The sequence below is a fragment of the Vipera berus genome (assembly GCF_964194415.1).
Source record: "Vipera berus genome assembly, chromosome: 1".
In the NCBI taxonomy this organism is placed as follows: domain Eukaryota; kingdom Metazoa; phylum Chordata; class Lepidosauria; order Squamata; family Viperidae; genus Vipera; species Vipera berus.
Genome location: NC_138202.1, coordinates 239,601,978 through 239,629,060, shown reverse-complemented (window position 1 = coordinate 239,629,060; position 27,083 = coordinate 239,601,978). Strand labels below are relative to the sequence as shown.

Sequence of the window (27,083 nt, the reverse complement as noted above, 5' to 3'; positions counted from 1 at the left end):
CAAAGAGTTAAACAAGTATCAATACAAAAACATATAGCTGACTTAGAAAAAGGCTGGGGGGAAAATGGAAAGTAATAATTATAGAAGGGAAACTATATTTATTTTATATGTCAGAAGAAATTTAATACATGTCCACTGAACATAATTTGTTAAAAAAACAAAGAAAATAGACATTTGGAGGAATTCTATTCAGTTGATGATTAATTTACCGGTAGCTAAAACATTGCATACCTGTTGTATCAGTTGATACTTTAGTAAAGTTAAGTTCATCTGTAACGTTATCTTCATTTTTATATTTGCTTTTTAAGTCTCTAACTCTACTCATGATAGATGCGACAAACAGACCTTTTTCACTTAAATCGTCTTCCTGCATCTCTAGAAAAAGGAAATTCATATTAAATATAGAGCTTTCAAAAAATCTGAATGTTTAACTTTAGCTTTAAAAACTGGTATAACTTTGCAACCAGTATTGACACAAATAATTTAGTGCAAAAACATTGTAATGCTATACATTTCAGTAAAATAGAATAATTAAGACCTATCACATTATGCTTTATCCAGCACATATACTAAGAATTCAGTTAAAATGCAATTAAATCATATTAATTTGTACATTGAAAAATAAGTAACTTGGTAAGAAGTATTTGCATTTGCTCAGCTTAGTTTTTTTTTTATTAAAGAGTTTTACAAAAACAAAATTTTACAATATATCCCCAAATCCCTCCCACCCCAAACCCACCCACTTCCCCCCCCCACTTCCCAGAGCTAAATACAGGATTATAGTTACAATAATCATATTCTAAATAAAAATTATGCATAATATACAATTAACCAAATTCATAATGTGCTTTAACTCCCCTTTAACATAACTACAAACAACGTACCAATAACAATATCCCACTAAAATCTACTCATAAGCTAAATGGAACTTTTTAGTCCCATATTTGTTCTGAATATAATTTATCCATCTCCTCCAAACTGAAATATATCTTTCCTGTGAATGATCTTTCAAATAAGCAGAAATCTTAGACATTTCTGCAAGATTCGAAACTTTAAACACCCATTCTTCTATAGTGGGCAAACTATCCTTCTTCCAATATTGTCCCACCAGTAACCGTGCTGCCGTTATCATGTTCAACATCAAATTACCGTATATACTTGAGTATAAGCCGAATTTTTCAGCCCACTTTTTGGGCTGAAAAATTCCACTTCGGCTTATACTCCAGTCAACAAAAAAACTTACCGAGGACTTGTGCGCGGCCGAGGCTTTGGTGCTTCCGGGATCGCGCGCACCTCTCCCAAGCCACCGCCGTCCGGAGACCTGCCGAAGTTTGGGGAGGTTTGGGGAGGTGCGCGCGCACCTCCCCAAACCTCCCCAAACGTCGGCGGGTCTCCGTTCCTCTGCGCCCTGCCTGCCTGCTTCTTTCCACAGCGGAAAGAAGCAGGCAGGCAGGGCGCAGAGGTCCGGAGACCTGCCGACGTTTGGGGAGGTTTGGGGAGGTGCGCGCGCACCTCCCCAAACCTCCCCAAACTTCGGCAGGTCTCCGGACGGCGGCGGCTTGGGAGAGGTGCGTGCGATCCTGGAAGCACCGAAGCAAGTCCTCGGTAAGCTCCGGGCGGTCACTTGCTTCGCGTCTCCTGAGGGAAGGGGGGGCGACTGGAGCGGGCGTGTTTCCTCGCCTGCTGGGTGCCGCGATTTGCCCGGGGGAACGCGCGGGCCCCGAATAGCAGCGTGGAGCGAGGAAGCGGACAGCCAGGGCTTCCCGGAGAGCCAAGGCCACACAGGGTATTCCTGTGTATTCAGGCTTGCAAAATGGCGGATCGAGCCTCTGCTGGCGGCAGAGGCTTGCAGAACGGCGGATCGGCTTATACTCGAGTCAACAACTTTTTCCAGTTTTTGGGGGTGAAATTGGGGGTCTCGGCTTATACTCGAGTCGGCTTATACTCAAGTATATACGGTAGTTTCTTTAACATCACAATCTACAATACCCAATAAAAACAATTGCGGGGAAAACTTTATCTTTCTCTTAAAAATCTTTTGAATGTTCCACCAAATTTTAATCCAAAAAGCTTTTATATTTCTACAAGTCCACCACATGTGAAAATAAGTAGCTTCTAAACTACCACACCTCCAACATTTAGACTGTAAATTAGGATACATGTTGGACAACTTCTTGGGATCCAGATGCCATCTATAAAACATTTTATAAAAATTTTCTCTTAAGTTTTGAGCCTGAGTAAATTTAACATTTCTGACCCAAATTATCTCCCAGGTGTCCAACGAAATTGGTTCCTGAATATTTTGTGACCACTTTATCATACAGTCTTTAACCAGTTCCGTTTCCGAATCCAATTCAATTAAAGCATTATATATCCTCTTTATATGTGCACAATTTAAATCTCTAATTTGCTTTACTAAATTTTGATCTGTAATTGTGATGCCAACCTTTTGATCTGACTTCCACCTAGCTTTCAATTGGGTATATTGAAACCAAGAGTAACTTATGTTTTCTTGTCTTAACTCCTCTAATGGTTTAGGTTGTCAATCATTCCCTTGCAATCTAAGTAGTTCCTTATAAGAAACCATATCCATACTCACTCCCATAGATACGCCCTCTATAGAGCTCAGCTTAGTTTTTAATGCAATATTTTCTCTGTTCCCACAAAGCCAGCCAAGCAACTTTTCTGAAAATGTGACATAATCACGTGTAGCATATACATTCAGGTTTCCTGGCAGGGGAGCACATTAACTATCTAGTCATGACATACAGAGATGGGAAAAGTTCCAAAAGCAACCAGTTGAAGCAGTACAAAGCCACCTCACAAAATTTCGACATTTGCCTCTCCCCAGTCCATCCTCATTCTGAGTCTAAACCAAAAATATACAATCTAGAATGTAAGATGTCATTTTTTTATCTACTAGTAAATGCATTGGTGATATTTTGCTAGGAAAAACATTCAAATCTTCCTTTATTTCTACTTCTTTGTAACATTTCTGTGAACCAGATTAATTTAAAGAATTCTGCTCTCAAAAATAAATTGTTTCTAGTCCCCCTGTTCCTTTTTAGTGGTGTAGCTAACGTCTGCATACATCTGTTCTGAAGGAAGGGGACAGGGGCTCTGTTTAATAAACACCTCAAACTTTCATTCTCTTAAATGAAGCACATTTATCTCCAAGCACATGTTTTCCACCAATCCTGCTGTACGTGAAGGTATGTAAGTGGAAGGAGAATGCTGAACCATTACAGAAAAAGTATCTGACAGGAAAAATAGAAAGCCTGAAAAAGAAAAATGAAAAACAGCTCCACTTTGTTTTGGTTAAGTATAACTGGAAATAGAAAGGGCCTTTGACAAGCTTTCCAGTGTCTGTTGCAATAATCTAAACCAGGACTTCTCAACCGGTGGTACGTGTACCACTGATGGTACACGAGCACCGGGCTGGTGGTACGCGGTGTCGCCTTCCTGCCCTCCCCCCCGGCACGCCCATGCACCGGCCTTGCGGCGTCGACCCACCGGGAGCTCTCCGTGGACTGGAGCCCGTTGGCGGAAGTCGGGGCTGGCCGTACGCTCCAATCAGCTGGTGACTCTGTACGGCCGGCCCAGACCTCCACCGATGGGCTCCAGTCCACGGAGAACTCCTGGCGGGTTGATGGCTTCCTGGCGGCAGCCACAGCCAGTGAGGAATCTGGGAGGGAGGTGGCGGCCCAGTGCTGGGGCTGCCAGGGCTCAAGCGCTGGGATCAGCACCGCTTTGCAGTTGATCGCTGCTTCTTTGGGGCTGCCAGGACTCAAGCGCCAGGATCAGCGCTGCTTTCCAGCTGTTTGGTGCTTCTTTGGGGCAGCCAGGGCTCAAGCGCCGGGATCAGCGCCATTTTCCAGCTGGTCGGCACTTCTTCGGGGCTGTCAGGGCTCAGCGGAAGCACCAGGATCAGCACCAGGCTCCAGCTGGAGCTCAGTGCCGATCCTGGTGCTTCTGCTGAGCCCCAAATAAGCACCAATCACCTGGAAAGCAGCAGTGATCCCGGCGCATCTGCTGAGCTCCAAAGAAGCATTTATCACCTGGAAAGCAGCATTGATCCCTGCTCACACACACACAAACACGTGTGAGGAGTTACAGCTGAAGGCGTTTCAGCCTTCAACTACGGCTCCCAGTGCTTGCCCCCTCGCAGGGCTCCTCATTGGCCCTGCCTCCGGGAGCCCCGCCCCCTGGCAGAAGCACGGCCCTAAGGCACACATGGCCGGGAAGGCGCGTCGGAGTCCCAGTTACTAGTAAGGCGATCAGCCCGATCCTCTCCCATCGCCCTTTGCAGGCCTGCCGTAGAGCTAGACGTGAAGCGCCAGAGGAGCGGTGGAGGCGGGAGGGCAGGCAGGTAGCGAGTCCCCTCCGAAGTGAGGCTGCAGAGACGCTGCATCATCCCAGACCGCACTCCATCCGTCGCCTCAGCGCCGCGCCTGTCTTCTGTGTGGCCGTTGCCACCATCCTTTTCCAACGGGCGCATCCCCGAGGCCGTTGGGCGCCACCCGCCCAACCCCAGGCTCTGCCCTTCTCTTCATTAAACTACACATACCCAATTCCAGCAGCCATTCCTTATATGTTTTATCCTCCAGTCCCCTAATCATCTTTGTTGCTCTTCTCTGCACTCTTTCTAGAGTCTCAACATCTTTTTTACATTGTGGTGACCAAAACTGGATGCAGTATTCCAAGTGTGGCCTTACCAAGGCATTCTAAAGTGGCACCCCACTACACACTTTCCTCCATGTAGATGCAGTTCCATTAAGGACACGAGTACGGCCGGTCAGCCCGCTGAGTATGGCTGGTCAGCCAGCTATGAATCCATCTGGTGGTGATGCTATCTAACCCACATTTTTCTATCTTATCAAGTAGTAGGTTGTGATCTACTTTATCAAATGCCTTACTGAAGTTCAAGTAAATTCTAATAACAGAGGATTGATGTATTTGATTCCATACAATGCAGAATCATTAGAACTATAATAACTGAAATACCAGACTTGATCAAAACTGGAAAAAAATAATTGCATGAAGAAGTTTTTAAAAAATGATGAAACTAAGGTTTTATTATGAACTGTTTTGATTTGAAATTTATCTAGTGTTGGATAAAATGGATTTTTATCTTCTGGATCCTTTCATACATCCATAAAATTTCTCATTAGACCCTTCCATGAGGCCAGTTCATAAGAAGCTGGGGCAGAAAATATAAGTGAATGAGGAAAATGATACCAAGCTGCAAAAAATGTGAATGGAATGGAATGGAATGGAATGGAATGGAATGGAATGGAATAGAATAGAATAGAATAGAATAGAATAGAATAGAATAGAATAGAATAGAATAGAATAGAATAGAATAGAATAGAATAGAATAGAATAGAATAGAATAGAATAGAATAGAATAGAATAGAATAGAATAGAATAGAATTTGGAAGGGACCTTGGAAGTCTTCTAGTCCAACCCCCTGCTCAAGCAGGAGAGCCTATACCATCTCAGACAAGTGACTGTCTAGTCTCTTCTTAAAAACCTCCAGTCATGGAGCGCCCACAATTTCTGGGGGCAAGCTATTCCACCGGCTCGTTGTTCTCACTGTCAGGACGTTTCTCCTTAATTCCAGGTTGCTTCTCTCTTTGGTCAGTTTCCAACCATTGTTTCTTATCCTGCCCTCTGGTGCTTTGGAGAATAATTTGCCCCTCTCTTCTTTGTGGCAACCCCTCAAATACTGGAATACTACTATCATGTCTACACTGTGTCTTCTTTTCTTTAAACTAGCCAAACCCAAGTCCTGCAGCCATTCCTAATATGTTTTAGTCTCCAGGTCTTTGATCATCTTAGTTGCTCTTCTCTGAATTTTTTCCAAGGTCTCAACATCTTTTTTGTGATACGGTGACCAAAATTGGCTGCAGTATTCCAGGTGTGGTCTTACTAGGGTTTTATAAAATGGTGATTCTATGCCTCTGTTTATACAACCCAGGATTGTATTTGCTTTTTTGGCTGCTGCTACACATTGCAGACTCATGGTTAAGTGTTCATCCACTAGAACTCCCAGGTCCCTCTCACAGTTATTGTTTTTAAGCCAGGTCTTGCCCAATCTGTACTTGTACTTTTGATTTTTCCTGCCTAAATGTAAATCTTTGCTTTCTCCACATTGAAACTCATTTTGTTGGGTAAGGCCCATTGTTCAAGTTTGTCAAGATCTTTTTGGAACCTTAGCTGGTCTTCTGGGGTGTTGGCTACTCCTGCCAGTTTGGTGTCATCTGCAAATTTGATGAGTTCTCCTTCAATTCCCTCATCTAAGTCATTGATGAAGTTAATGAAGAGAACTGGGCCTAGGACGGAGCCTTATGGTACCCCACTGCTTACTTCTCTCCGTGTGGATGTAGTGCCATTGACGACTATTCGTTGAGTTCGGTTTGCCAGCCAGCTACAGATCCATCTGGTGATGATGTTGTCTATTCTATCTTTTCTATCTTACCAAGGAGTAGGCTATGGTCTACTTTATCAAATGCCTTACTGAAGTCTAAGTGTACTGCGTCGACACTATTTTGCTGATCTATTAGTTTAGTCACTTTGTCAAAGAATGAAATAAGATTGGTTTGGCATGATCTGTTTTTAACAAACCTATGCTAGCTACTAGTTATAAGTTTGTTTGCTTCTAGTTGTTCACAGATCTGTTTTTTTATTATCTTTTCTAGGATCTTCCCAGGTATTGATGTTAAACTGATTGGTCTGTAGTTTCCTGGGTTTGTTTTTTCCCCTTTCTTGAAGATGGGAACCACATCAGCTCTTTTCCAATTCTTTGGTACCTCCCTGGTGCTCCAGGATTTTTGAAAGATGTGGTGCAATGATTCTGAGATAACATCTGCCAGCTTGAGCCGAAGCCTGTTCCTCTCCATCCAGACCCGAACCGCCTCTAGACAATGGGACATCACATCGAGGGCATCACTGGGGTGGTTTGGAGTAGAGATGAAAAGCTGGGTATCATCGGCGTACTGATGATACCCCACTCCAAAACCACGAATGATCTCACCCAGCAGCTTCATATAGATGTTGAACAGGAGAGGCGAGAGGACCGACCCCTGAGGAACTCCACAAACGAGAGGCCTCGAGGCCGACCTCTGCCCTCCTGTCAGTACCGACTGCGAACGTCCCAGGAGGTAGGAGGAGAACCACTGGAGAACAGTGCCCCCCACTCCCAACCCCGAGGCGCCGCAGTAAGATACCATGGTCGATAGTATCGAAAGCCGCTGAGAGGTCTAATAGGACTAGGACAGAGGAACAACCCCTGTCCCAAGCCCGCCAGAGATCATTCACCAGAGACCAATGCTGTCTCCGTGCTGTACCCGGGCCTAAAGCCCGATTGGTACGGGTCCAGATAATCCGCTTCCTCCAGGAACAGAGGGAGCTGATGCGCCACCACGCTCTCAACAACCTTCGCAAGAAAGCGAAGGTTGGAGACCAGATGATAGTTATTCAAAATAGCCAGGTCCTGACTGTAAGAACTGAGACTGCAGCGATGATACTTTCAAAGACATCCATAAAAGTATTACAACAAATCAGGCCTAGTTACCTTCCAATCTACAAAAGTGAAATGCAACCCACAATATGCATTGGGGTAGGTGCTTGACAATCACATCTGGTTTTACAGATTCAGTTTATCAAGCTCTGTTGATCATTAACTTGGTGGGTTAGAGCTAGGGAAATCCATAGTTAAAGGAAAAGATAGGATATATTTTTAGATTTTATCCTTCAAGTATCAACCATACTTGATCATTATCTATAACTCTGTAATTTGGCCAATAAATTCTTTTGTTTAACATAACTTTAAAGTGACTTGAAGCTTAACATATTGGCTAAGAAAACACTCCTCTCAGTTACTCGTACTGGGCAATGACAACAAGCATAACATAATCCTATAAAGAACTCCACCACTGTAAGTTGAAATAACAATTTGGAAAGCAAATGTCAACAGTATTCATTTTCTAACATAATTACATATGCACATGAAGACACAAAATCTTTCAATCTATCTTAAATAATCCTTTAAAATTAAGCAAGATTACTACTTTAGAATCTTGCTCTCAACAAGACATTCCCACACTCACACAGGAATTAAGAAACACAGTTTTATACCAACACCAGACCTAATGCCCCAAATCTCACTCAAGTGGAAGTGAGAGGAAGTGTTAAGCAACTATTCCCACTGGCAATAAAAGGTTTTGCTCAGTTTGTTCCTCTGATTAAACTGATTTTTTTTCACAAACACTCCCTTGCCTTAACTGATCCTAGGATCTTGAACAAATATGGACTTGTAAGAGTTTGGAAAGAAGCAAATGCTTTTTGAATCTCAATTGACCCACTTCTTGATGACACACTGTACACACTGTATACAATGTGTCTACCTACCTTCTAGGGAGGTAGACACATTTAGAATGCTTTCTGATACACACCTAATCCACTAGAAAGGAGAATTGCAAAAAGTTCCAATTTAATTTTTTTCTTCATGCAAACAATATTCTATAGAATATAGATTTTCATCTAACTGTTCTCCATAGCCTGTCTTCATAATATATTTCTCTGTTTTAATTTCTTCAAATATAGCTGTTCCCATTGCTGAGAATCAGAGTACACAAGTCACTGTATTATGAACTAATTGTAGTTTTTAAATTGTCTTTAAGAGCAACGCAATATACAGGTAGTCCCAAACTTACAGCCATTCGTTTAGACACTGTTCAAAGTTACAATGGCACTGAAAAAAGTGATTTATGACCATCTTTCACACTTACAACTGTTGCAGCATCCCCCTGGTCACATGACTAAAATTTGGATGCTTGGCAACTGCTTCATATTTATGATGGTTGCAGTGTCCTGGGGTCATCTGATTATCTTTTGCAACCCTCTGATAAGCAAAGTCAAAGAGGAAGATAGATTCGCTTACCAATCATGTTACTAATTTAACAACCTCAGTGATTCACTTAACAAATGTGGCAAGAAAAGTTATAAAATGGGGCAAAGCTCACTCAATAACTGTCTCACTTAGCAATGAAAATTCTGGGCTCAATTGTCATAACTGGAGGACTACCTGTAAAATGTGCTGTAATAGTGCAATTAAGTGGTGATAACAATTTTATTACAACTAAGTCCTCCTCCACTAGGCACACCAGGAGTATGATATCATCACTGACCACTCCCAGGAGTTTCACATAGATATTAAAGAGCAGAAAAGACCAACCCTTGCAGCACTGCACATATTAGAAGCCAAGGTTATCACCAAACCTCTTGTCTCCTATCACTTTAGACTAACATTGCCCCCTGAAGAGGAATAGAACCACTGCAAAACACTGCCCTCAATCCTCGACTCTGATGAGTGGGTTCTGCAAGATCGAATAATTATTGGTATCAAAGACCACCAAGAAGTCTAACAGGACCAGGAAGCTTCAATCACACACCCACACCCCATTCAACACTATTTCTATCCCATATTTTTTTTTATTTTTAATTCCATTTATATCCCGCCCTTCTCCGAAGACTCAGGGCGGCTTACAAGCTTAGCAGTAGCCTTCATTCTATGTATATGCCTGCTTATTAGGGCTTTCGCCCCCCACCCAAGCGGCATTATTACAAAGTCAGCTTAATTGCCCCCAACAATCTGGGTCCTCATTTTACCTACCTCGGAAGGATGGAAGGCTGAGTCAACCTTGAGCCTGGTGGGATGCGAACCTGCACTAATTGCAGGCAGCTGGTGTTACTTAAGGAGGCATTAGCCCACTGCTCCACCAAGGTCTGACCAAGAAAGGGCAAGATAAGTCTGACCAAGAAAGGGCAAGATAATCCACTTCTACTAGGGTGCTGCGAAGAGGATGTTGGAGATCGGATGATAGTTATCCAAATCTTCTGGATCTAGGGACAGCCTTTTCAGAAGGGTTCGTCACCGTCTGCTTCAAGACTGCTGGTTATTTCTGCCTCCAAAAGGAGCCAGGACAACCTACTGGACCTACATGGTAACCTTTCCTCCTGTTCCTTAAAACAGCCAGAGTGGTTCAAAAAACAAGTGGCAGGAAATACCACAGAACAAACTCCCAAATAATATGACAAAAGTCTGGCCATCCTCTCCACTGCCTTGGTCTCACTGAGCTTCGATGCAACTGTAGGAGAGGGCAGGGCCAAGGACCTGTGTTCCCAAATCCATTTTACAAAAAGGCATTTCATCTCCTTCTACATACAAGGTTAGGATAGCTATAAAAGTAATATATTCCATGCCTTAGTATCTTCAGAAAAAGATTTAACATAGCTTTCCAATGTTAAGGGTCCATACATACCGTGTTTCCCCAAAAATAAGACCCAACCGGCAAATAAGCCCTAGCATGATTTTTCAGGACGCTCGTAATATAAGCTCCACTCCAAAAATAAGCCCCGGTTAAGTTGGACAGATGCATTTAGTACCACATTTCCCCAAATATAAGCCCTAACCAGAAAATAAGCCCAATGCGTCTTTTGGAGCAAAAATCAATATAAGACCGATCTTATTTTGGGGGAAACACAGTATATATTCTGGCCAAACTGAAACACTGGGTGGAATTCTGATTGCTCATTTGAAAAATGAATTGGTAAAAGTACAGCAACAATCATCCCTCACACATTGGGCAGCCTGTTTAACCAAGGCAGATACATATGGTTTCTACCAGGGGACAGACCTGTCCCCATGCACGTAATCAATTCCCAACTTGTTGTGCAGGGCAAATCAAGAAAAAGATCTGTTACAGTGAGAAAGTAAATGTGTGGCAACACAGAAATTAATGTTAAAGGATTACAGAGAAGCAAGAGAAGCCAAGTATAGTATTTAACATTAGGAGGAAAGAAATGGAAACAACTGCTTCAGGGTGAGCAGACAGGACTTGCGGTTGATAAAACAAAGGAGATCACTGTAGATTTTAGAAAGAGCCGGCATACTCATACTCCACTCAGTATCAAGGATGCAGACATAGAGGTGGTCAAGAGTATTAAGTATCTAGGGGTGCAGATAACTAAAAATCTGAATTGGTCTCTCCACACGTCATCCTTAGTGAAACGTGCAAACCAGCGTCTGCATTTCATGCATCGGATGGGGAGAGCACATCTTTCTCCTTCTGTCCTGGCCACTTTTTACAGAGGCACAACTGAAAGCATTTTAACAAACTACATCATTGTCTAGTTTGGTGGCAGCAGTGCCTCAGATAAAAGCTCCATGCAGAGAGTGGTAAGGACACCTGAGAAGATTATAGGAAGCTCACTTCCTGGTATTCAGGATGCAGCTTATTTAAGCGCTATGTGCTTAGAGCTCAAAGCATTGTTAGAGATCCCACACACTCACTTTATGGACTGTTTCTATTGCTCCCCTCTGGGAGAAGCTTACGAAGTATTTCTAGCATTCTGTAATAGCTTTGTTCCCAATGCCATCCGTCTGGTAAACTTGCAAGATTCGTTTTTCTCGCCCTGCATATGTATACATAACCCAAACATATATGTGGGTATATGCATAATTCTGTATTTATTTATTTATATTTGTCATATGTAGTGTATATCAGAGGCAGTGACCCTTTGAGAGCTGTATGCAATGAAATTTCATGTATGCCAATTAGTGTACATTCAAAGTGACAATAAAGTTATTCTGTTCTATTCTATTCTGTATTTTTTATTTATTTAGCACAGGGGTCTTCAAACTTGGCTCTTTTACGACTTGTGGACTTCAACTCCCAGAATTCCTCAGCCAGTGTACCTGGGTCAGGAATTCTGGGAGTTGAAGTCCACAACTCGTAAAAGGGCCAAGTTTGAAGATCCCCGATTTAGCATATGGCATCTACAGAGGTCATGCAATCATTAATATACCAATATAGAGTAAGTTTAAATGAAACATCAGCAAATATACGTGTGTATTTAAGGACTCCAGATATTATTCTCATTGTGTCATTAACATGAACATCAATCTTGTTGGCGTGACTTCTTCCCTATAAAATAGGTGAGCAGTATTCAAGGACTAATAATAATTGTGTCACTATATGCAATGTTTCCTAATCAAGTTGTTCTTGTTTTTCAATTTTTGTCCAATTACTTCAAATGCAAGGGATCAGTCAGTGATTATTCCAAGATATTTTGGGTGGCAGTTGTGTTTTATCCTCTTTCTGCAAAAATATATGTTTAACTCTTTCTTTGTTGTACAATTGCTTAGATGGAAGGGGCATACTTCAGTTTTATATGGGTTAGGGCATAGCCTCCACTTCTAATAATATTGGCTTAGTGTCCTCAGATCCTCAGTAAGATTGTATTCCACTTCCTCAAAATCATTGGCTTGGATAACTATTGCATATTATCGGCATAGCAAAATTTTTCAGAGTTGGTTTCTGGTAAATCACTATAGTGGAGCTAGAACCGATCTCTGAGGCAAGCCTTAATAGAAACGGATTTACTAGGTGTGCCTCCAACAATGACCTTGAAGTATCGTGTGTGTTTTTTAACATGTTCTCCAGAACCCTTGTTACTTTAAGACCTGGAATAGTTTCCTTCAGCTTGAGCATCTTGCTGTATAGGAAATAAAATCACAAGTGGGACCAGAATTTTCATCACTAGCAATGTGGTGACTATGTGAAATATGTGACAGCACTGCTTAACAACAGTACTTCCAGTAGCAGTTGATCAACCAGGACAGTTCTATTTATTCACATTTATTCTGCCCTGCCGCAATCACCTTTGCTTCAACTCACCCAACCCACTGGGCTTCTAGAATTGCATCCAACATGAGCTGCAGTGTGTGTGCTGTGCCTCTGGGAAGCCTGCAGCCTTCAGCTTCCTCCAGTTATGCCACCTCCAAAACAGCCTCCACCTTTGCCCAAGGAGCCTCTGCCAGCCCCCCTGCCTTAACCATCAGAGTGCTTCACCACCCTGTTACCGTGTTTCCTCAAAAGTAAGACCTACAGTTGCAAGAAAAAGTATGTGAACCCTTTGGGATTACGTGGAGTTTTGCATGAATTGGCCATAAAATGCACTCTAAACGTCATGTAAGTCACAATAGAAAAACACAGTCTGCTTAAAATAATACTACACAAACATTAGCTGTTGTCATGTTTTAATTGAACATAACATGTAAACATTCACAATGCAGGGTGGAAAAAGTACGTGAACCCCTAGCCTAATGACTTCTCCAAGAGCTAATTGGAGCTAGGAGTGAGCCAAACGTGACTCCAATCAGTGTGATGATATTGGATGTGTTGCTGACAGCTGTCCTGCCCTTTAAAAACACACACCTGTTTTGGGTTTACTGGTCTCAAGAAGCACTGTCTGATGTGAACCATGCCTCGCAGAAAAGAGCTCTCAGAAGACCTACGATCAAGAATTGTTGACTTGCATGAAGCTGGAAAGGGTTACAAAAGTATCTCCAAAAGCGTTGATGTTCATGTGTCCACGGTAAGACAGACTGTCTACAAATGGAGAAAGTTTAGCACTGTTGCTACTCTCCCTAGACGTGGTCGTCCTGTAAAAATGACTGCAAGAGCACAGCGCATAATGCTTAATGAGGTAAAGAAGAATCCTAGAGTGTCAGCTAAAGACCTACAGAAATCTCTGGCACATGCTAACATTTTTGTTGACACATCTACAATAAGGAAAACATTAAACAAGAATGGAGTACATGGGAGGACACCACGGAGGAAGCCATTGCTGTCCTAAAAAAATATTGCAGCACGTTTGAAGTTTGCAAAAGAGCACCTGGATGTTCCACAGCACTACTGGCAAAATATACTGTGGACAGATGAAACCAAAATTGAGTTGTTTGGGAAAAACACACAACACTATGTGTGGAGAAAAAAAGGCACAGCACACCAACATCAAAACCTCATCCCCACTGTAAAACATGATGGAGGGAGCATCATGGTTTGGGGCTGCTTTGCTGCCTCAGGGCCTGGACGGATTGTTGTCATTGATGGGAAAATGAATTCCAGAGTTTATCAGGAGATTTTGCAGGAAAACGTATGACCATCTGTCCACCAACTGAAGCTCCGCAGAGGATGGGTGATGCAACAGGACAATGACCCAAAGCATACAAGTAATTCAACAAAACATTGGCTTCAACAGAACAGAATACGCCTTCTGGAGTGGCCCAGTCAGAGTCCTCACCTCAACCCGATTGAAATGCTGTGGCATGACCTTAAGAGAGCGATTCACACCAGACATCACAAGAATATTGCTACACTGAAACAGTTTTGTGAAGAGGAGTGGTCCAAAATTACTCCAGATCGTTGTGCAGGTCTGATCTGCAACTACAAGAAATGTTTGGTTGAGGTTATTGCTGCCAAAGGAGGGTCAACCAGTTATTAAGTCCAAAGGTTCACATACTTTTTCCACCCTGCACTGTGAATGTTTCCATCTTATGTTCAATTAAAACATGACAACAGCTAATGTTTGTGTAGTATTATTTTAAGCAGACTGTGTTTTTCTATTGTTGTGACTTACATGACGTTTAGAGCGCATTTTATGGCCAATTCATGCAAAACTCCATGTAATCCCAAAGGGTTCACATACTTTTTCTTGCAACTGTACCCCGAAAATAAGTCCTAGCTTGATTTCGGGGGGGGGGGGCTAATATAAGCCCTACCCCCAAAATAAGTCCTAGTTTGGGGAAAGGCACATGCCTAAAAATCAAGGTAGGGCAGGGGTGGAGGGGTGGAGCTTACCATTGCAGCCAGGCCTCCCATGGATCAACACTTGCCTCGCCTGCTCAGTTCTTCTGCAGCCGAAGGAGCAGCTTCATTCTGCAGCTGAGAATGGAGCTCCAGCCTGCATTTTTCAGTCAGAGGCCTTTCTAGAAGGCCTCTGCATTCGAGAACCGAGCTATGGATTCAATCCAGATAACTGGATGAGTAGTTGATATGAAAGAGCTAAGTAGTAGGGAGTACTTTGTGATGGGTAGATGGCATGATTTTGACAGGAGAGAACAAAAGTTGTATAGAGGATAACAAAACAACACAAAAAACAGCTAGCATTGGTCCCAGCTTAGGTCTGTTATTAATACTGCAAAAGAAACTGCTCTTGCCTAAATCATCTTGGCTTAAAAAAACCTTAGATAAAATTCAGTTCTTGGACTTCTCAATGGAAAGTCTATGCACATTAGGCTTTTATAATGCTAGAAAGCAACAAATCTGGTATACAGATTTCCAAATAAGCCTAAAAGTAAGGTATCATACACTGCCCTTCCAGCCATATATTTATCATCCATTCCAATTTTAAAGTTTCATAAGGCCTTCACTTTAGCCAGGTTGGATACAATACCCTTAGCAGTCCTTCATGAATATTTTAAAGGTACTCCTATGTATCTTTGGTTATTTCCATGTAGTGACGGTTCAACAGAAAAAACTCTCTAGGCCATATGCTCTTATACTGTTCTCTATATAAGAATTATAGACAATCTTACATATCCTATCTTGAAGAAATTTCCAGGTAGAGAGTGAGATTTCTATTTAATGTTACTACTCTCAGACAAGGACTCAAACATAATATCTCAAGTTGCACAGTTCTGTTCTACCATTTGCACAATATACCATACCACTATTAAGGATTGAAACTTTTTATAATAGTATTTTATTTGGATTTATTCTGGTAGGTATGGTATGTTACACTCCATATACTTATTTTCTTCTATAGACATATGGGTGTGCCTTTTATTTGTTCGTATATGTTGCCTTCAAACGTGAAGTATGTCCTGAGGCAGAAATTCAATAACTGAATAAGGTCTTCTGAATTGGGCAAGTTGGGGTTCCGTGGCTCAGTATCTATACGAACAAATAAAAGGCACGCCCATGGGATCAGCGATCTCAGGGGTAATTGCAGAGGCAATTTTACAAAAATTAGAAGATAAGGCGACGGCTGATTATAAGCCTAAATTTTGGGCAAGGTATGTCAATGATACATTTGTTATCATCAAATGCCAAGACAAGGCTGAATTCATGGATATACTCAATTCAATTTACCCAGATATCCAGTTAATGATAGAAGAAGAAACTAACAACAATTTGGCATTTTTAGATGCATCAATTAACCAGGAACCCAATGGTACTCTTTCCACCAGCGTCCATCGGAAGGCGACAAACATCGAACGCATTTTACACAACAATAGTAACCACCCTACCACACACAAAATCAGCTGCATCCAGACATTATTGAATAGAGTCAACACCCATTGCAGCACAGCAGCAGCAAGTGAAAGAACGGACACAATTTTACCAGGTATGTATATAGAATGGTTACTACGTAGATTTCATCCGAGGCTGCTGCCGAAACCGAGAACCACGACCAATCAATAATAGATTGACAACTGCCACCTGGACACTTCCATACATCAATGGGGTATCGGAAGCAGCTACATGGATACTCGCAGCCCATAACAACAAGGTGGCACACAAACCCAGTCAGACCCTGTGGACAAGGATGATGCACCCCAAAGAATCCTTGGCTAAAGAAGAGATGTCATCAGTGGTTTACCGAATTAATTGGAATGACTGCAAATGCAACTATGTCGGGGAAACTGCAAAACGCTTACAAACAAGGATCCATGAGCACAAGTTGGCAGTCAGGCAGAATGAGCAACGGTCCCAGGTCTGGACACATACGTTTGAGCACAATCACATGTTCAACTTCGCAGGGGCTGAGGTCATTGCCCAGGGTCCAACAAAGGGTGGCCGTTTGCTGAAGAAAGCCTGGCTGTCTGACCAACATTCGATCAATCGACATGTCGATCTGCCATTGGCCTACCAGGCGCTAAACCAGCATGAACAAATACCCAGGGGGGCAGAATGGGTAAATCGCCGACCACCCCTCACCTGCATAATTACTCAGAATGGGGAGATGGAAGATCCAGGTCACACACCAACGGAGATACCAGTGAGGCTGGAAGTCAATTAGGGATATGAAAGAATGGATCGGACCGACCACAAGGTCGAGGAGGTGGCAGAACATTAGCGGGATTAATGCAACAAACACAACTGAGAGATCACCAATAAAACCAATCATACAGAACGCTGACAGCAGGCTGAACCAGGATAGCGGGGGGGAGGGATTATTCGGCAACACCAGACAGTCAGGTGTTACATAACAAGCAGGCTCAACTGGCAAGGCGGGTGGGGAGAGGCAGAACGGAGAGCACGAAGCGGATGTCAGCCAGTATAACTGAATCAGGAGTGACACGACCAATTACAGGCAGGTGGGGGGTAGAGGGACCTATAACACGCTCAATGGCTAAATCAACAGCATGCAAATAGCTATAAAGGTGAGGCTCAAGCTACACTTTGACAACATTAGCCAACAAAAGCTCAGGGCTATAATAAATTTGAAATTTGATTGACTGCTCCTATCCAAATTCCAATACTGAGGCAGATAATAGTCATGAATAAAATTACTTTTCCTTCAGAAATAGTTTTAATTACACAAAAATGTTTCTGATGTAATTATTTATTAAATTTATATGTTGCCCATCTCATTATATAAAGTGACTCTGTTCTGAGTGGAATATTTATGCAACTCTGAACTGCAGAATGCTATTCTGCAACCTAGGTTGATACCTAGGTTGATACCTTCTTTCTCCAGCAAGTGGTTTGGACAAGGCAACAAGTAGCTTTCCAAGCAGGACTGGAAGCACTTGCTTCCTTTCCAAGGATTCAGCAGCAGGCATCAGTGATGTGTCAGCTCCAGGCTGGATCACTGTTGGGTATTTGCTCCCACTCTGCCCAGAGGAATGGTAGCAGAGTTAAGTTTTTCTGCATTGCTGCTGTGGGAAGCAAGGCTGAAAGTGAAAGTAAAAATAATGCCCTCAGGGGCTGTGCAGTAATCCTTCCCTTTAAGGAGTAGCTTTGAATTTGGCTGGGTTCCAGTTTGCTTCCTGTTGAAAGATCTTGTTTTGGAAAATAAGAGGGTTCTACCATTGTGTTAACGGACGCGGAGGCTCAGTGGGTTAGGACGCTGAGCTTGTCGATCAGGTCAGCAGTTTGACGGGTCGAATCCCGAGTGCCGCGTAGCAGAGTGAGCGCCTGTTACTCGTCCCAGCTTCTGCCAACCTAGCAGTTCAAAAGCACGTAAAAATGCAAGTAGAAAAATAGGGACCACTACGGTGGGAAGGTAACAGCGTTCCATGCGCCTTTGGCATCTAGTCATGCCGGCCACATGACTACGGAGACGTCCTTGGACAAGCGCTGGCTCTTCGGCTTGGAAACGGAGATGAGCACCAGCCCGTAGAGTCAGAAACGACTAGCACGCATGTGCGGGGGAACCTTTACCTTTACCATTGTTTTGTCTAGATACAGGTAAAGGGATGAGAGTTGCAGCACCCCTAAAGTTGAGAACCCATGGCACAACTAGAAAACCACTTTATGGGAAAGAAGAATACATCTGGACATTCAAACCCACACCACCTACAGAAATCCATGGAATCTTTCAGGAGCACTTTTCTCCCCAAACTGGACGTCTGAGCGCAGTACTCCATGCCTCGCTCTGGCTCCCTGATCCTTTTGAATGCGTCCTGGCCTCCTGTTATAAGGGTCGGTTGCAGTGGTGGGATTCAAATAGGCGAACAACAAGTTCTCTGTGCGGATGCCACTTCTGGAAGTCCCTTCTGGGCCTGGGCAACAAAACAAATTAGCCACCGGTTCCGCCGAAGTGGGGCGAACCGGCTGAATCCCACCACTGGTCGGTTGACCAACCCCTTTTTTTTTTTTTTACGGTGAGGGATTTGGAAATCAGGATCTTGCTCAGAGATCAGCGGAACCCAAACGGCGAATAGGGAGGCTCGGCCTTCAGTCAAAACCAAAAGCCCGGGGGCGAGGTCGGCAGTCGAGGAAAGGGAAACGAAATGAATATACCGAGAAGGACAGCAACTCAAGACGGGACGGAAAAAGCAGTAAAACGGACAAAAGACGCGCGAAAACGCTCCCCCCCTCCCAGCTGGAGGGAAGCTGGTGGGAAAGGCCCGGCCGTCGAAGAGGCCCGCAACCCAGAAGGGACCGCGCTCGCCTTCAGAGGAGGCCTATTCTCTAACGGAGCCAGACTCCACCGAAGCCATTTACTGAGCAACTCACCACGTTCGTGTTATTAACACTCCTCGTCACCTGAAGGGATTTGCGGGGGGGGCGAGGGGAGGGTGCCGTTTCCCGGCGTTTGAATCTCGTCACCGACAAACAACTTGCAGATGATTGGTTAACTCCAGGGCGGAAGCTACGCCGCTTCCGATTGGATCGTCGTTTGATTGGCAAGCGGCGAAGCTCGCTTCTGACCGTAGCCAACCGGGAAAAGGGAATGACGGCCGGTTCCGCTTGCTTGAAAGACGTGTTTCGGCGGGCGAATCAGTCGCCAGCAAAGCCTCAGGCGCGCGGAGAGGGATGAGCGCACGCTCAACCAATCCCGCTTGGAGACGGCATTTCAGTTCAGCGCGGGCTGCGGTCGCCTGCAGGTTCTCCTCGTTTCAGCCCAGAAGTGCGCGCGCTGCAGCGTTGCTCTGATAAAAGAAGACGGAGGCTTCCGCGCTTTCTCCCCACCCTTCCATTTCCCCATCTCTACCGATAAGCACGGGAGATTGGAACATACAAAGAGAACGGAGAACGTGCAATTATAAGACCGTAAAAAGATGGTCGTGATTAAAGTCTGTGAGAATTCAGACCTTTAGCAGGCTGGCCTCTTTCTTCTCCCAAAGCACCCCCATCTACATCGAGATTTTGCATTTATATATCCTCATAGAACGACTGGAGGCTGTGTATAATTTGAAACAAAAGGTTTTTCAAAGCCTTGAAAAACTAAAGTCGTTTCTGCAGTACGAGTTGGCAAAAGTCGCATCCAGGAGCTGCAACCTAGCCGAGTGTTGATCGTTTTTATTGTTTGCCAATAATAAAGCTGGAAGGGACCTGGGGGGTCTTCTAGTCCAACCCACTGCTCAGGCAGGAGACCCTATTGTCAACGCCTACATCACTATTGTCAACACATACCATTTCAGATAAATGGTTGTCCAATCTCTTCTTAAAAACTGCCACTGAGCACTCAACTTCTGGAGGCAAGTTGTTCCACTGATTAATTGTTCTAACTGTCAGGAAATTTCTCCTTAATTCTAGCTTGCGTCTCTCCCTGATACAATATGAAGTGAGTACTGTAATATGGACTAAATAGTTGCAAGTCTAGCACTCACCTCACTAGCCAATCTGGAGTGTGATTCCTTTCCATCCTTCCAACCCATCTGAACAATATTAAAGAACATCTCTATTTCCTTAGTTATGACTAAGGGCCTTACTAAACAAATGGTTATAAGTCAAGGGCTACCTGTATTCTGTATATTTGCTGCCTTGAAATAAAAATAATAAAAGGCAGGATATAAACAATAAGCAAACTACACAATCTATTCAGAGCATTTAATGTCTCTTACACAGTAAGCCGTGCTTTTTTTGTAAAAGAAAAAGGTGCTGGAACTCACACATGTCATACAACCCGCCTTGCCTATCCTACAAGGTTCCATCCAAAAAAAGATGCCGGAACTGTGTTCTGAGTGTTCTATGAGGAAAAAAGCCCTGACAGTAAGTATTTATTGCTGGCTAAAGCAACCCTGGGTTGGATACCAGAAAATGAATGATCGACAGAAGATGCCAGGATATTTAAAATCAATAAAGATTTATTAATTAAATCTGGATACTTAATGGGGGAAGATCCCACCCCATTAGCTGCAAAAAGAGCAGCAAGAAAGGCACACAGCTCATAAAGGGGTTTCCTTTCTTGGGTGGATCTTCAGATTCTTTGCCCCACCCTTCAGAATGCTTGTCCCAAGAACAAAGGTGTCAAACAAATGAAAAATCTGTAAGAAAGATTACTTAGTAGCACAGATTGTTCACCTTGTTAAGCCCTTAGCAGTAAGGCAGAAGCCATGCCAGAGATGACAGCAGTAAGTGATTAGCTTATTAAGGTCAGAGCGAGGAGGCTGTTAGTTTGTGGCCTGCCATTTAGCAAGCAAGTAGTGCACTGCTCAGGCAAGCACACTGGAAGAGGTGGCTTACTCAAGCAGCCTTTCTTCTTACCATTAATTAAAAGTGTGAGTCAATCACAGGACAGTGTTGATAAGAGTACAGCCTGGTCACACTGTTTAAGCTTCATTTTAATTGGATGGAAAGCCTGATACCACTGAAGCTTTGGATTACTTTATACCCGGTGGGGGCCAATAATCAGATAGTGGAGGTTATTGTCCAAAACATCTGCATAATAGTATTTACTTCTCAATAGACAGGCAAATAATATATGATCCACATCAGTGTATAAGTATCACAGTTCTGACTTTTTAAAGAGAAGAGAAGCCATGAGGGGACAAGAAAACCCATATAAATAAATATGTGTTTTGACAGGATTTTTTTAGACCATGAACATAATATTTATGGATATTTACTATTACAGATATTTAAGGCACAATCTTATGCATATTTAATGTATACGTTCACTGAACTTCAAAGGGCTTATGTTGCTTTTTAAAGACCTGAATAATATATTGGGAAAAATGTCTTAAGGAGCATCTTCTCCCATATACATACCAGCTCAATAATTGTTTATCATTCCTGGTGGCTTTACTCCATGTCATTAAATAAAATTATCTTTGTGGCTACAAGAAAGATCATCTTCTTTGCTATGGGGCTGCATTTGTGAAATGCTAACCCTAGAGTGCCCACATCATCATTCATCTTCTCCCAGGCATTTAATCTTTTATTTTGAATTGTTTACATTAATTTTGATGGTAGCTTTTCCATAGATGTGTTCTTATATCTAATCTGATTTATTTACTAATAATTGGAGGAGGGCTTTACCTTTTAATGTTTTCAACAGGTTTATAATCTACCAATAAAGTCCATATATTGGATGGGTTAAGCAAGACAGGAAGAAAATCAACTCATTTGAGCTGTGGTGCTGGAGAAGCCTCCTGCATGTTCCTTGGACAGCAAAGGCGATAAACAAGCAAGTACTGGAGTGCATAACACCAGACACATCACTAAAAGGCAAAATCATGAAACTGCGTCTCACTTACTTTGGCCATCTCATAGAGGGGAATTCACTAGAGAAAGCAATTATATTTTGAAGAGCTGGAAGCAAAAGGAAACCAGGCTGCCAAAGAATAGGGTGGCTGGACACCATCAAAGATGACACTACCCAGAATGTAGAAAAACTCAAAGAAGTAGTACAAGATCGGAAGATGTGGAGAGACCTGGGCCATAAAATCACCAAGCGTCGGACACAACCCAGTGGACAACATCATCATCAAGAGGCAGGACTTGGAAAGGGGTGCCACAATTGCATCTTGCCTGTTTTAACACTCTTGTCATTTCATATACCTGCATATATTTAAGAATCAAAAGTAGGAACATAGTTTACTACAATGTGGTACAAATTGTAGTATTTGGATATTTCAGCTGGTACGAAATGTAAATGAGTACCCCTTGACTGGCACCCATTACACTTCTGCTCTGCAAGCTCCAGTTAGGTTGCCATTTTGCTTCCAGATTCAATTCAAGGTGTTGCTAATGACCTATAAAGCCCTACATGGCATGGGACAGGGTTATATGAGAGACTTTCTATCCCCAGTTACACCTACCCATCCCATCAGGACTGACAGGAGAGTCATGTAAGCTAGTCCGTATCACTTGGCAGGGCCCGGGAAGACATGGCTTTTCTTTCATGGCTTCCAAATTATAGAACACCATCTTCCACCCTCTCCTCCCCTGGAGTTCATATCAGCCCTAATCCTGTTAACTTTTTGTAAGACATACTACTGGGACTAAAAAAAAACGTTAAGGAAAGTAGGACAGAGAAGGCATAGGCCTCTGACTTGCAAACAGTATTTCAGAACAAGATTCCAGCAGTCTTCTTAAAAAGCACTACACCTATTTTTAGAAATAGCCCTGCAGAACACCTCCATGCCTGACACTTAACACAACTCGAAAAATGGCTGAGCATCCCATTCCAGGCACATATCCACAATTGTCCTGACCCACTTCATGTTCAGAATATTTTGTGGGGGAAAGGAAAACAAAGCCAGAGGAATCAAATCACTTTCCTTCACTGGTTGCCCATTTAACTGTAAGGCCAACACTAATCACTAATTTTGTCACTGACCATCAAGACAAGTGCAATTTGTGCTGGCATACTTTCCTGCTGACTCAAGATGTTAACATCACTGTGAGGGGAAAAAAACACCCTAAATCCAGGATTTGATTTAAAGGTTTCTTTTTTAAAAATCAGATCTGAGGATGCAGTTAGATCGAAATAATTGGTAGACTGGTCACAATTGGTATGAGTTTGAGTGATGTGAGATTCTGTTTAGTATGAACTGTAAATTGTTATCAGATCATAGTTAATGCAACTCAAAATTCAGTTAATGCAAGGCTAGTGTGTGCGTGTGCGTGTGTGTAATTGAGGCTAGCACATATACTCTTACGTCTGAGGTTTCCATGCGCCTTTGGCATCTAGTCATGCCAGCCACATGACCACGGAGACGTCCTCGGACAAACGCTGGCTCTTCGGCTTTGAAACAGAGATGAGCACCGGCCCCTAGAGTTGGAAATGACTAGCACGCATGTGCGGGGGAACCTTTACCTTTAACCTTTGTATGTGCAAAATGGAGAAAAGGAAGATTCAACCAGAGAAAACAATAGATGTTTTTAAAAGAACAGGCTCATTATTACAAATAGAGCAAAAACCTGATGTAATAAGGTTTAAGAGGCACGGTGGTGCAGTGGTTAGAATGCAAGTATTACAGGCTAATTTTGCAGATTGCCAACTGCCAGCAGTTCTGCAGTTTGATACTCACCGGCTCAATGTTGATTCAGCTTTTCATCCTTCTGAAGTTGGTAAATGAGGACCCAGATTATTGGGGACAATATGCTGACTCTGTAAACTGCTTAGAGAGGGCGGTAAAGCACTGTGAAGCCGTATATAAGTCTAAGTGCTATTACTGTTGCTTTTGCTATTGCTAATTGAATGACCCAAACACGGTCATATAGTAATGCTAAAATAAGACAGGATGTTGGAATGCTTGAATCTATGGTAGAATTTGTTTTTATTTTGCTTACTATAAGTACTGAGTGACTTTGTTAACCATAAATTTAAGTTGTATTCTTTTTATAATTTATTGCAATATTTCATTAATATACAATGTATGTTTAAAAGCTTTCTTGCCTATTTCAAATAGAGCCAGAACCAATTACCATATTTTCCATAGAAATATCATTTTGAATAGTGTGAATCTGAATAATGAGACCATTTCATGGGATTCGTTATCAGCACCAGTCAAGACCCACCTGTATTTCTGGAAATTTAGATTAATTAGTAATTCCTTTCTAGCTCACTGGCTGTAGCTGGGTCTTTTGTTCTGTTCATTCTTGGCCCATTATATCCAGATTAGATTATTGTAATAGCAATAGCACTTAGACTAATATACTACTTCACAGTGCTTTATAGCCCTCTCTAAGCAGTTTACAGAGTCAGCATTGCTGTCCCCAACAGTCTGGGTCCTCATGTGCTGTATATTAAGATGAAGTTTATTTGGAAACTTTAATAAGAAATGCAGCTAACAACAACAACAACAATAATAGAGTTGGAAAGGACCTTGGAGGTTATCTAGTCCAACCCCCTGCTCAGGCAGGAAACCCTATACCATTTCAGACAAATGGCTGTCCAGTCTCTTTTTAAAAACTTTCAGTGTTGGAGCATTCACTGCTTCTGGAGGCAGGTTGTTCCACTGGTTAATTGTTCTGTCAGGAAGTTTGTCCTTAGTTCTATGTTGCTTCTCTCCTTGATTAGTTTCCATCCGTTGCTTCTTGTCCTGCATTCAGGCACTTTGGAGAATAGCTTGACTCCCTTCTTCTTTCTGGCAGCCCCTGAGATGACAAGTAGCTTGTGGATTATAAACTTCCAATATTGTGGCATTTGCTTGGTTTCCAATCTATCTCCAGGTTTTACTGTAAAGCTGCTTTTCATTCTTACCTTTAAACAGCCTACACCAGCTTCCTCTATTCATTGCCTTAATGCTAAATCTACTCTACTGGCTCTACTATGTATCCTACTACTGTTAGGAAATGGGAGGATATTGTGAAATGCAGAAAATAGGGCTGTCACTACTGTGAGATAAATATTTTCTTAGTGGAGCTAAACATTCTCCATCTCAGTTTGCATTTTAGAGAAAGAACACAATTTTTCAATGCATTTTGGGGAGTACCATTTTAATAATGACATCCTTTTTAAAAAGGGGGGGTGTAAAATAGAAATAGAACATTTCCATCTTTGTGCATTAAATCTTGCTTTGGTTATCATGCATAAATATAAAATTCCATGACCTTTTTCCAACTGTTTGTTCATCAATCACAAAAGAAAAACTTTAGATTTCAATTCTATATTAATCTTTAAAATCTTCTGAATTAATGTATTTGAATCCAGAATTTTCTAGCTTTTATACACATATGCCAAACATGATAAAATGTCCTTTCTTCTTGTTCACATTTACAACATAAATTTGAAATGCTGTTATACTTTCTAGACAATTTCTCTGATGATATGTAACAATGGTACATAATTCTTTTTTTTAAAAAAACTGCTCTTTAAGATAATAACACAATATACATTTCAATCCTTTCAGCCACAAATTTTCTCACTGTTCCGTCAGTATATTATAATCAAACTTTTTACCATAGTTTATCATACACTCCACTTGTTCTTCTGTTTCAAATGTCAAATGCCAATAAAAATTAATACATTTACTAACTTTATTAATACACGTACACAATTCCATTTCAAACCTATCTAAAAGTGTTCAGAAACATGAAATCTTTTGTCTAGTATAATTCTTTATAATAATTACGGTATAAGAAAGGCAATTTCGTGTAGTGCTCAAGGCATCAGGCTAAAAACCAGGAGTCGGTCAGTTCTGCTTCTGCCTTAGGCACACACCAACCTTGGGTGACCTTGGGCCAGTCACTCTCTTTCAAGCCTAGGAAGGAGGCAATGGCAAATCACTTCTGAAAAACCTCACCAAGAAGACTGCAGAGACTTATCCAGGCAGTCTCCAAGAATCAGATATGACTGAATGGACTATAAAAATATTGTAAATAAGAGAACCATTGACAACTGTATTATTCAGCCATAAGTTCTTCTCCTGGTTTTATTTTACATTTCCTCTTGAATGTGTTTGCCTGTTATTTCTTGTCCATAAATGCTTCATGTGGAGATATATAAAGGTGGTTTTAGGCATAACCTGGATTTGTATCTATTCCAATATTCTCAATATCACTTGTCTAATATAATGATTTTTAAAATCCATATTAACTTTGACTTTATCATATCTATACTATCCATGGTCCACAAATTTCAGGTCATGTCCTTCTAAATATAAAAGATTTATTTGTCAGCAACATCCACTCTTTTATTCAAATCAAACTGCAAAATATAATTTCAAATCAGGTAAACCCAACCCTTCTCTTTCCATTGCATCTGTGACAACTTATATTTAACTGACTGTTTTTTCTTCTACCACTCAAATTTAGATATATCTTTCTGCCACTTTTTAAATGGTGCATTAGTTGACAAAACAAATATTGTCTGAAACAAAAACACCATTGTAGGCAAGATATTGATTTTTTTTATCACAAAAATTTTCTCCAGCAAAGACAAATTGTAATTTTTCCAATCTTAATATACTCTTCTTAATTTCATACCGTGTCTTAACACAATTATTTTGAAATAACACACAGTTCATATTTGTCATAGTGACAGATACTTTACCTTCCTAATCTTAAAACTCACTTTATTAATCAGTTCTGTTTGATCTTCTATTTTCACATTTTTGATAATATCTTCATTTTCTGTTTATTAATCTTAAAATCTGTTAATGTACCATTTTAATTTGCCACTTAATATTTCAATTCCATTTAAAGGATATTCATTTTAACAGTGATGTGATGATATAGCTAGTGTTTTAATTAGATACATTTGTATATCTTTTTATTTCCCTAGGATACAAAAATGCACTGAAATGTGCCTCAATGCTCAATAGTAAC

The 27,083-nt window shown here is 41.8% G+C and overlaps 1 protein-coding gene across 1 annotated transcript in view; it reads right to left on the bottom strand.

The window, feature by feature from the left end:
• TTK (TTK protein kinase) overlaps window positions 1-19,221 on the bottom strand; it is a 69,302-nt gene extending 50,081 nt beyond the window's left edge. The window contains exons 1-2 of the mRNA XM_081314761.1: window positions 19,098-19,221; window positions 232-375 (exon numbers count right to left, since the gene is read on the bottom strand). Of these exons, the coding sequence (XP_081170887.1) occupies window positions 232-373 (142 nt within the window). The 5' untranslated portion in view covers window positions 374-375; window positions 19,098-19,221. The remainder of the gene's footprint in view (window positions 1-231; window positions 376-19,097) is intronic.
• Window positions 19,222-27,083: the final 7,862 nt, after the last annotated feature.